Raw genomic sequence first — 11,887 nt, 5'->3', positions numbered from 1 at the left:
TTTTTCTGTCTTAATCTTCCTTTTTGTTTTATTAGAGCTATCTGAGCCTATGATAATCTATTTAACTGGACATGAAGCCGTGATGTGATTTTAAATGTTCTGAGCTTCAGTAGTTTTAATCAGTTAATCTACTTTGCTTTTAAACACAAAGGTTGAGCAATGCAGGTTTTTCCCTGTGTAGAGCAGCTATAGACCAATCATGAAGGTTATAGTGCAGACACAAATCAATCAGCCTTTTGCTCTGTTTTTCTCAGTGAACTTGGAGAAAGAGGACATATACTGCAGTAAACATTTAATATGTGTGCAGCCTTCCAAAATGTGTGACAAGATGAAGAAGAAGAAGAGCATGCATACTTGAAGGCAGATCTTAATCTACATCAGGCCACATCACAGTGGCCCAAGAGCACATGATTCCTCATTGTTACTGATACAGCCGCTTCTCATTTCGGTTACATTTAATGTGTTTCTAAATCATCTCAACCAGTTAGCTTTTCTTCTGGGCTGTTGAACATTTTTTAAAACCTCTCTATATAAGGATATTATTCTATTTACCCCATTTACATGAGGACCAGAGAGAGAGAGATCATAAGACAGCTTTAACGTGTGGTTTTGTAGAAATATGACTTTGTTTGCTCACATCCCATAATCACAGAATACAGGATTATGCTTTTCAGAAATATCTACATCATATGCTTGTATATACTGTATTTACCTTAATAAAATATATATTTTAACTGAGCACTGATTTTATGAATTAATTAATAATGACTTTGCATAATATTGACTTGAAAATATGTGCTAAAATGCTGTGACTTGCAGTTATGTGTTGGCAAAGACACAAAAACGAAATCAGAATGCCTCAGAAGGAGGTTTTACTTTATAATAACAAGTTAAAGTACTATAATAATAATCAGAAAGTCAGTTCTGTGTGCATCAGGGTAGCTTATTAACCAAGCTCCTTCATCTCTTTAAATGGAAAAGCTTTTGGTCCCACATTAATTAGGGATTTTGCAAACTAGGTGTTCTTAATAATATAGATTGGGAGTGACTGGAGAACTGTGGGTGTTATCCTGCCAAATGCAGCATGGTGCATTTTAATGTGGACCACTATGCCGCACAGGTTTATGTTACATTGCCACATTAATTGTACAAAGCAGTCATCGTCCAATCCTAGTTGTGTGATGAAGTTGTTGTTGGAGCTTGTGATTGTTTTAAAATGTCAATCTCAATAAATTGAAGTTTTATTAGCTAACACCAGGGTTCACTGTTGCTCCAAGCTGCTGTCCAGTGCAGAAAGTACTGCAACTAAAATGTAAATACCACCAGTTTAGGTTAATTACACTCAACCATTTTTTGTTACACTGAACCCGAACCTTATTTTTTGTCAGCCTTACATTTCTTTCATTAGCCTACATTGTTACTGTAAATGCACGATCATCGCTGTTACTCCAAAGTAAAGAATACTTCTACAGTGTATCGCTCGGTGTTGCTTTATTTAATGTATTCATGCAGATCCTGCAAAGCCGTGATGGCCCATGGGAAGGGCAAAAAACTAAACGCAGAAACTAACGTTAGACCCTGAGGGATCCGAGATAATGACCTTGAAAGTAATTCCGATCTTTTCAACGAGTTCTCCTCCAGAGGAACAGAGAAGGATACATTATGCATGCAATCTATTATTAATGGTCTTGAGTCATGTTACGATCAGACATGGGCCCTCAGAAAATAACTGAAAAGTCTGTGCCTCTGGCGGGTTTGTCCTCTAAACACAGTTACATAAAAGCAGTTGCTTTTATATTAAAATATATATTATTCAGTGCAATTTGTGTATTTTGTCTGACTGGTCATTTTACAGGATGTGCGGTTCAAGAGTTTTGAGGAAGCAAACTTTTATAAGGAGTAGACGACAGAAAGGGGGAAATGAGCGGAGTACTCCCGTCCTTTACTGTTTGTATTCATATTAACAATCTTTATCAGGAGCTATATCGATGGTTTTTTTTATTGATCCAATTAAAACGCTTTGCTGATTCTTCCCGAGAGTCCATTGGTTGACAGCTGCGCTCTGTTTTCTCCGGTCCCGCCTCCATCTGTCAGCCTCTGCGCTTGAACGGCACTGTATGACTGTTGATGCACTGTAGGGAGATACTACTCTTAACTTTATGCCTGCATGGACAGTTCCAAAAGAAAACAAAAGAAAAGGGAAAAGAATAAAACATTTCAGTTGACAAGCTTGTGGAAGGCGCTTGTGTATCCACACTGCGTCTTCGTCGGTATTTTCCCCCACTTTTTCCAAGCCCTCTTTTTACAGTATGAAGCGCAGTTATGGCAAGGAGTAGCAAGTCAGTAGCAAGGACCCTGGAGGATTTGACGCTAGACTCGGGTTATGGTGGAGCCGCCGACTCCTTCAGGTCTTCCAGTGCGTCGCTGTGCTGCTCAGAGGCACATGGAGGGAATTATTGGCATTTAACCGACTCGATGCACAGTCGACACAACAGTTTGGACACTGTTAACACGGTCCTGGTCGAAGACGCCGAGATCCTGGAGTGCACCGGGCAATGCGCTAAACTACCCGAGCTTGAGGATGTGCCGTGGAGCCTCGGGGAAGTGGCGAGCGCTCTGAGCAAGGACGAGGAGATGAGCCTGCCGACACCACAGCAGGACGTCCTGCACAGGCTTTCGGTTCTGGTCAGCCGGGCCCTGGTCAGGGTCGCCAAGGAGGCGCAGCGCTTGAGTTTGCGCTACGCCAAATGTACCAAATATGAGATCCAAAGTGCCATAAAGATGGTCCTGGCGTGGACCGTGTCGATGAACTGCATCAGCGGGGCCCTCAGTGCATTGTCACTGTACAATATGAGCACAGAGGACGACAAGTTCACCCGCGGCAAGTCGGCGCGATGCGGACTCATCTTTAACGTGGGGAAGTTCTTCAGGTGGATGGTCGATAGCAGGGTAGCAGTCAGGATCCATGAGCACGCGGCGATCTACCTGGCCGCGTGCATGGAAAACCTCTTCCGTGATGTGTACGCGCGGGTGCTGCGCAGTGCGCTGCTGGAGCGGGATAACGGGATCCCCAAGTTTACTGTGGAGATCCTGGAGCAGGCCGTTAACAGTGATGCAGAGATATGGGGCTCTTTGCAACCCTGGCAACACCTGATCTGCGGGAAGAATGCAAATGGTAAGTTAAGGATAAAGCAGGTCAATTTAACAAGAACCCCCTTTCCACTTTGCATTCATACATGTACACATTTTAAATTATGCCACTTGCAGAGTTACTTCTCTCTCCCCACAGCAGGTTTTAAAATCAATAACAGACTGCACAAATGTCAGAACATTGAAGATTTATATAGATAAGTAGGCTGCATTCTCTCAGTTTCACTTTCTGCACGATTCCTGCAGCTCCTGCCTCCTCAAAGAACTGTGAAACTTTAAGTGACAGGAGGAAGGGATTCCTGCAGCTAGAATAGTGCTTTTCAAGAGTACTGGCGCTGCAAGCAATTGAACACTGACCAGTTGGTCTTCGTGTGAAACTGTGATCCCCTTTTGTCCAGATTGCCTCGTTTGTCCTCTGTGCAAAGTTAGACTGGAGCTGCTGTTCTCTCATATACTTCTCATACTGTATGTGGCTGTTTTGTTCAAAATGGGTGAGCACAGCATCCCTGGGTTGAGTTATTCACTCTTTCAGTAAAGGGGGCTCTGCCTGCAGTGATGCTATGCAGAGATGAGTTTCTGTTCTTTTCACCCAGAGCGAGGATTTTTATTTTCTGGGTATAGCAGCTGATTCTATTACAGAGTACCCAGACTTTTCAAGTGTTAATAATACTTTTTGTCTGGTGTCTTTGAAAATATCTGAATTCAAAGGACAAGTCTAATAGTATTCTGACTTCACTGCCTTTTAACCATCAATACATCCGTAACCACTCTAAGACATTCTTGCCCCTGTTTTGATGGATGTTGTAAAAGCGCTGCTGTGACTCCTCTTGCAACAGGTTTACGTAATAAAAAAGGCCCTGGGGACGTATGTGCTGTTGTGCATTATGCAGAGTGATGCAAATAAAACTGAGTTATAGAAAGAGAGGGAGAATGAGAGACAGAGAGACAAAGTTAGAAAGACTGTGACTGTATTGATGAATCACCCACAGAAGAGAATAGTACTTCATTTTTACTGTGCCTTTTGTTTTAAGTGCATGTCAGTTGGTTTGCAATTTTCTTGCTTATTTGTTCACAGTGGTACAGGATTGTAGTTATTTAGTGAGACTCGTTTAGAGACAGGTGACAAATTACTAGAAAAACAAAGTACCTTAGTATGGTGTAAGGCCACCATGTGCCACAAGAACAGCTGTACCTGGTTCTCCAGTTTTCTTGGAACTCTGCTTTAGGACTGAAACATCATTCTTCCAGCATTCCCTAATTTGGTATTTTGATTATCTAACTTGTTTAGAATCTTCCATAAATGTTCAATTGTATGGTTATGAGGTGACTGCAAAGGCCATAGCAAACAATCCACATTTTCATACTCATCAAACCATTTGATGACCCTATGTGATCTATGGATGGGGCGCTATCATCCTGGAAAAGAGCGCTCACCTTAAAGATAATTTTCGGTGTAGGGGTCAAGCGTTCAGGCCTGCCACAAACGCTCTCACTCACTTGTCAAGAACACAATGAAAATAATTCATCTGGATGTAGCCACATCTCTGTAGACCAGTGCCTAAGCTTTTTTTTGCACCACTGAACTGTCAAATGTGCATTCATCTTTGTAATGAGGGGTTTATACACTGCAACCCATCTAATATCCCTCTCTATGTAATTGTCAGGGCTGTTCTTGCTGACAGTCTGATCACGTCCTGCAAACATATTCTCAGTCACCTGAGGAACAGATCTTCTGCTTTCATTCTGCTACACATCACACTCACGAAAGCATCATGTTTATCACATATGTTCTATGTTCAACACTGATTACTGATGTCTTTCTGATAGTTGTAATGCAGACTGAATTTCTTAATGAAACTCTACTCAGTTGGATATTCTTTGTGACTCCTGCCATCTGTGCCCCCTCTTTAAGTCCCTTAGTTTTTTTTCTTATGCTATCTTGACACAGAATCAGAATCACTTGAGCATGCTCAGCAGTTTTATACATGCTACATTGCATGATTGGATGATAATTGTTTAATTGTACCATGTAGTGCACCTGTGTGGAAGCATCTGCATTTTTGCTGTGTTTATCTACTCATTTATAAAAGCTTTTTTGCATAGCATGTGCATTTATTTGTAGTGATTGCAACACACACTGAATCTACACATGCAACAATGCCAGAATCGCCACATACAATTAAAAGGAGCACAATAGAACGTCAGAGCTTAGAGTATGAAGACACAATGCACAGTACTAAATATCAGGATTCACTCAGAAGGCACACTCAGGCCACTTGGCATGCGGTGAGGCTCCAGCTGTGGAAGAGGTGTGATGAGTGCTGACTGGTGTATCGGATTAGTGAATTGGATAAGATGCAAATAAAATATCTTGAGCATATGGAATATTGACATAAAGCTCAAGGCTAGGAAAATAACGTAGCGAATGAAATCATGCAATACCGTGTAATATAGCATTTTCTTAAAGGGTTAGGTAGTAATTATTGAACCACTAGCATAAAAATAAACATCAAAACACTAAAAATCAATATTTTAGATATGAATGTTTGACAAGGTTTACAGCTTTACAGAGCTTATTGGTTCACCTATCTGTATTAGTGCATTTTTTGTCAGTTTTCAAATACTTTTAGCCTAGCACCTCAGCAGATACATGTTAGTGGCAAGCTAATGAACACAGTGAATCATTTAACAGCTACACAGAGGAAAAAACTATCTATAGCTTAATGAATCTTTAGAGGCAAAAGCAGTCTTAAAAGGAAAGTAAGAGTAGACCTACAATGAGGAGGTGGCAGGAAATTTGACTCCAAAATGAAGACATATTTCTGTATCTACATGATAGGAACTTGCTAACAAACAGTTGCCTAAGAGGTGATAATATAACAGAGTTCAAAAGCTCATCCCTTACCACATTTTCTGTTCTAATGGCAAGATCTCTAAACCTTAAAGCACCCTACAGAGACAGAGAAAGCTGAAACACAACATCATTTGTTTTCTTCCTACTAAAACCAAACAGCCATCCAGTCTGAGGGTGGTTTGACCTTACCAGAGTCGCTGCCTGCCAAACTGAACTTCTATATCGCTCTATCCATTCTCTCTGTCTTACTCAGCCAAGTGGGAGTAATTTAGGTGATTTATCCATATTATGCTAAAGCTAGTGACCCAGCTTTGTGAAGAGGACTTTATGAATATCTTGAGCCAAAGCTTATTTCTGTTTCTTTGTTGTCACAAATTCAATAAGGTGTTTTTCTTTTTTTAAGATTTAGGTTCAAATACCTTAATGATTTGCAAAGTCATTTTTAGAAGGGGGCTTCAGTTTCCCAGCAGCTTATAAAAGCTACACAGTTTGCTTTCTTGCAGCCAGATATATTAAAGGCCTGCTTGACATCTATATAGTCAGTTTTAAACTTTATCTAAAATACATATATATATATATATATATATATTTGGGGGGAAAAATTCCCAGCTCGCTCCTCCGGGCGGTCTATCCTTCAAGCTCGGGTCCTCTACCAGAGGCCTGGGAGCTTGAGGGTCCTGCGCAGTATCTTAACTGTTCCTAGGACTGCGCTCTTCTGGACAGAGATCTCCGATGTTGTTCCTGGATCTGCTGGAGCCAGTCGCCTAGCGTGGGAGTCACTGCACCTAGTGCTTCGATTACCACTGGGACCACTGTTACCTTCACCCTCCACATCTTCTCGAGCTCTTCTCTGAGCCCTTGGTATTTCTCAAGCTTCTGGTGTTCCTTCTTTCTGATGTTGCTGTTATTCTGAACCACTACATCTATCACAACAGCCGTCTTCTTCTGTTTGTCTACCACCACTATGTCCGGTTGGTTAGCCACCACCGGTTTGTGGTGGAAGTCCTACAGGATCTTAGCTCGATCATTCTTCACCACCCTTGGGGGCATCTCCCATTTTGACCTCGGGACTTCCAGGAACAGCTAAGATACTGAGCGGGACCCTCAAGCTCTCAGGCCCAGGCCTCTGATAGCAAACCCAAACATATATATATATATATACACATATATTCATCGAGATCTCAGGGCCTCCTCTCACCATGTGTGACTGTGTGTTATTTACATTTGCAGGTGGGTGTTGGGTTTCCCTCCTTCAGCTGTGGTATCTTGTCAGAACAGGAAACTATTCTATATGGTGGGATATTTCTTATGGCTCCCGCTAGAGCTAGGACACAGTGATTCTTTGATTACCTTAATGACGTGTGCATGTCAGAAAATGTCTAGTGGAACGTGATATCCACCACGCAGGGATATCTTCCACCCTGGGGACCAGTTTGTAACAACACTTTATGTGTGAAATGACTTTCAAGTCTGGGCAAATCTCATTTGGTTTTTCAAAGGAAAGTTTCACCCTAAAGACATTTAAATAGTTGTTGTTAGTGCACTTTGATATACTTGATCTGCTTTATTTGTATATTGGTGGCATTTCTCTTACCCTTACTCAAATAATTATTAATGGCATACAAATTGGACCAAGTATTCATAACCTCATGGCTAAATAGCAACCATTTACAGCTGCTATATTCAGCTTTTTATGTTTGAAAGGGGCTACTCTTTACTGTGGGTATATAAATGTCTTTAAGATCATTTCTTTGGTTTAATGGGTGGCAACTGTCAATGTTGTGGAAATAGAGTAGTCGAGCAATTACAGCCGAGAATGAAACAGATTTTGGTGCAAAGCAGAATACAATGCAAGAGTACTGTGCTTATTTTATAGATTTCCAGTAGCCCGACTTCAAAAACGGCAATCAGTGATAACATTAGGGGTGTTGTCTTACAGCTGAATCTACTTTATAAGCATGATTATGTAATTGATTAATAACAAACAGACCTTTTATACATTCAGCTAATGATTACTTAATGATCTTAACAGATGGAAAAAGACAGAACATCTTCTTATGGTTAGTATATAGAGTAACCAGAGATGCAAAATGATGTAACATTGGATTTATCAACAGAAATTCAATGCAGCAACACCTTGCATCTTTGTGGAAGTGTTGCCAGGTGCTTGGGAAATACAACACTCTCGAGAGGTAATTTGAGATCTTTTAAACAACAGGCGTGCTGCTCTGTGGTATTGTTCTGCATGCATCCTTACTTTTTCTTCCATGATTAAAAAAAAACCAAAAAACAAAAAACCTTTGTACTAACCAATGCACACTGTTTTTAACCACACCAAAAATAATACAACTTTCTCAGTAGGGCATACTGGAAAAATGTGTGAAATCACCAACTGAAAAGACAAATACAGAAAAAAGGGTTGTACAAAAAAAGTAAATTACAGCACTGAAGCACACCCATTGGAGAGCATTCTGCCATTACAGTGTGAAGTGCATAACAGAGGTGGGGGTTTCCTTTTAAAGTCTTAACAGCAGACCCTTCACTTAAAATTTAACATTTACATTTACAAAATTTTGGTCATCATGCGAGACAAGCAGCTATCCAGTCGCTGAGTCTACAGTATGTGTGCTGTTGTAACAAGAATGCTTTACTGCTGTACGTTCAGATGTTTTAATTATGTTGGATCTCATCGCTGAAGTGCAAGAGCACTGGTCCAGCTACATTCCAGGTTTTTTGTTTCTTATTCACTTGCTGGTGTAGTTGTGCAAGGCTGGTGCCTGGTGCACATGTGTGTGTGGCGAAGGCAGGGAGACAAGAATGACTGCGGTTAGCAGCCGTACCACTCTGTACTGGTGGAGACCAGTCCCAATTATGTCTGGAAGAAAGATATAATATATCTGTACTAGGGAAACCCTGACACAGCAGCATAGACTTGGTCATGTAAGGCAGCAACAGACACTGGCGAGTATTGAAACACACGCTCAAAGAGCCACACATGGCCAGGGGTAGATCTGGTTTTAATTGTAAGTTTTTAGGAGGGAATGAGGAATGCTGATGTGACATGGTGTCTGGCACAATGAGGGGGAGCTTCAGCCAAGTTAGCTTCAGTTGATTAAGAGGAGACAAGTGATAAAATGTAGTTAATTCTGTACCCAGCTGGCGGTGCCTGCAATGGGCTGTGCATCATTTTTTTTGTTCTTTAGCAGCCATCCTTTTTTCTTATGCACTTCACTGGATTGTATAAACTTTCCATTGCCCGTGCGAGCATGTGTGTGTGTGTGTGTGTGCGTACATACGTGTGTTGGTGCATTCGGCTAGTGAGCTGCCATGAAACTGCAGTCACTGCACACTGAAAAGGAGACACAAAAAATAATCGTAATACTGTTAATGTTGTCCCCTATGACTTTTCAATGATGAATTGATGAAACTGCGTCTTGTTATTGTTATTTTTTCTGAAGAACAAGAGCAGGACAGAACAATACAATCGCCTCCAAAATAATCAATATTTATGAAAAATCACTTCATGGGTAAAACCCCCTGAACCACTGAGTGATGAAATTTAAGAAAACACTACTGGAGCTGCGGCAGCATTGACTAATTCAGCTCATTTTTATGCTTGACCTTTCCTACCAAAAAGAGATTTACTCCATTACAGCCCTGGCAGTGTTAACCCAGAAAGTGTGCACTTATTGCTATAAACTCACTCAGCATAATGTTTTTAGTTTCATGTTTACTGCCCGTGGAAGAGCTTTGCTATTTTTTCATGCCAGGATGACAATATCAAGGGAGCTTTAGCCGTTTTATTTCTGTCTTTGGGGTAAATTTGTTTCCCTCTGGACCAAATTGTCTGAGTGTTTTTTAGTAGGTTTTCCCAAAGCACAGATGGAAAGTTTACCTTTTGCAGTGTAGACACTAAAAATATGGCACTGCTGTGCAAGAATAGTTTGATAATTACTCTGCATCCAGTAAATCTGTGGCTAAGAATGAATTGTTCAAGATGTCGACTTTGGAAGAAAAGCAATGAGAGAGGAAGCGGCACAGATGGCAAGGATCAAAACAGGAAAATCCATAAGAGAAGCTGTGGGTGACAGATGAGACCTATACAAGCAATGTCTCCTGCTTATTATAGCAGGAAGAAAAGTCTGCGCAAACAAGTACCAGCAAGTGGATTAGCTAAGGTGAAGCATCAGTATCTATTACATTTTTTTGCAGCTCTGAATTCCTTTTGTTGTATAGAGGGAAATGATCCTATTTAAGTAACATCCAGTGTGGCTGGAAAATATGAAGAAAATACTGGTAAACAAGCTTTGAACTTGTTTTCCCTCTTTGATGTGAGCCGAGCAAAACTCGAAGAAATTGTCTTGTCACTGGTAGAAAAAGTGATTTGTGTGTTAAAGACAGCTGCATGTCAGGACATACCGGATTCACAGTTGGTGAACTGTGAACCAAATTCCAAGATATTTACATAAACAGATTCATGCATGCATCTCTCACACACAAATACACACACACAACACTTCCATCGTCTCCCATCAGATAAATGCTGCAATCAGCAGAGCGTGCTTTCGGCTAACACAATGCGCCATCCCGTGTTGTGAGCAGCACCAGTAACAAGCTTCGCTGTGCTAATACATTTAGGCCTGTATCATCTAACCTGTTGTTGTTTGATCACAGTAAGACAACAATGAGAGGCAGCAAATGTTGCAGATCATTTCATTGCGAGAAATCCATTTGCAGTGACAGTTAGCTTCCTCTAGATGTGTGTGGTTAATGTTTAGCTGATAATATTAAAGAAGTTTATTTGCTCAGAGGACCTAGTGACACCTGTTTAACAAATGTTTAGATGATTCCTTTGATTTAAACGCACACACTTAGAGAGAAACACCCAGTTTGTCTACTACCTCCCCCACTCATGACACTTTGTGTTGTTTCCCACTAAATGACAGAACTGTAAATAAAGACTTCTTGATGCATGCTCAATCATCCAGGTAAGTAAATCTCCAAAAGTTGATTCTGTTCATCTGGACGTAGCGTTTTGTGGGCTGGTTTCAGTCATTATGCAAATGTACTGTTTATATTCTTGTCTTATATATAACAACAGGGCGAAGGCGCTGCTCTTGTGGCGACCTGCAGCAGGTGTTTATTGGCGTTTTCTTTCTCTTTTTCTCTTTTTCTTTTTGTTTTTAACTTTGTTTTAACTCTGTTCTTAACCGTGGTTTTAACTTTTTGCCGAGATGGAGATCTTCTACACCTTATTTTTATTGTTGTTGGCGATATTCACCTGGAGTCATTCACTCTCACTGACAATCACTTATACACGCGAAGAACTACTTGGATTACGGTGGTCCTGTTTGTCTATCTACGACTCTTCTAATGCTCGGACAGATGTGATTCTTGGTGAGGATTTATTTTCCCGGTCAAAGACTAATTTTGGAAATCCCCGCCGCTTGAGAAAACGCGGAAAGAAAGGCGGCGTGCGTCAGCGTGTAAGAAAACTTCGGAGGAAGAATCGTGTTCCTCTGCCTTCTATGATTCTGGCCAATGTCCAATCTCTTAGGAACAAAACAGATGAATTACAAGGAAATGTGCTTCATCTACGGGAATACAGGGAGGCTTGTCTGATGGCGCTTACCGAGACGTGGCTGACCGATATGGACAGTGACACTTCACTGCGAATCAGCGGCTTTGGGACCCCTGTCAGATTGGATCGGAACTGTGGAGTAACACGCAAATCTCACGGAGGAGGGGTTTGTTTATATATCAACCAGGGCTGGTGTAATAATTTTACTGTGCGGGAGCGATCTGACTCTTAAAAGGAAAATTGCTTTTAACGAGGGAGACGTTCCCACTATGAGAATATTGAGGAAGGAGGTGAGGGCTGCA

General features: G+C 41.1%; 1 protein-coding gene across 2 annotated transcripts in view; it reads left to right on the top strand.

Annotated features, from left to right (window-relative positions):
• Positions 1–1,976: 1,976 nt before the first annotated feature.
• The window catches only part of btbd11b (BTB (POZ) domain containing 11b), a 75,282-nt gene continuing 65,371 nt past the window's right edge, over positions 1,977–11,887 (top strand). For both annotated transcript variants that reach the window (XM_005734846.1, XM_005734845.1), the window contains exon 1: positions 1,977–3,175. In XM_005734846.1, coding sequence (XP_005734903.1) covers positions 2,323–3,175 — 853 coding nt within the window. In that variant the 5' untranslated portion in view covers positions 1,977–2,322. The remainder of the gene's footprint in view (positions 3,176–11,887) is intronic.

This window comes from Pundamilia nyererei, unplaced genomic scaffold (genome assembly GCF_000239375.1).
Source record: "Pundamilia nyererei isolate P.nyererei 1_Seehausen unplaced genomic scaffold, PunNye1.0 scaffold00060, whole genome shotgun sequence".
Taxonomy (NCBI): Eukaryota; Metazoa; Chordata; class Actinopteri; order Cichliformes; family Cichlidae; genus Pundamilia; species Pundamilia nyererei.
The sequence above is the reverse complement of the archived record's forward strand: the minus strand, read 5'-3'. Positions and strand labels throughout refer to the sequence as shown.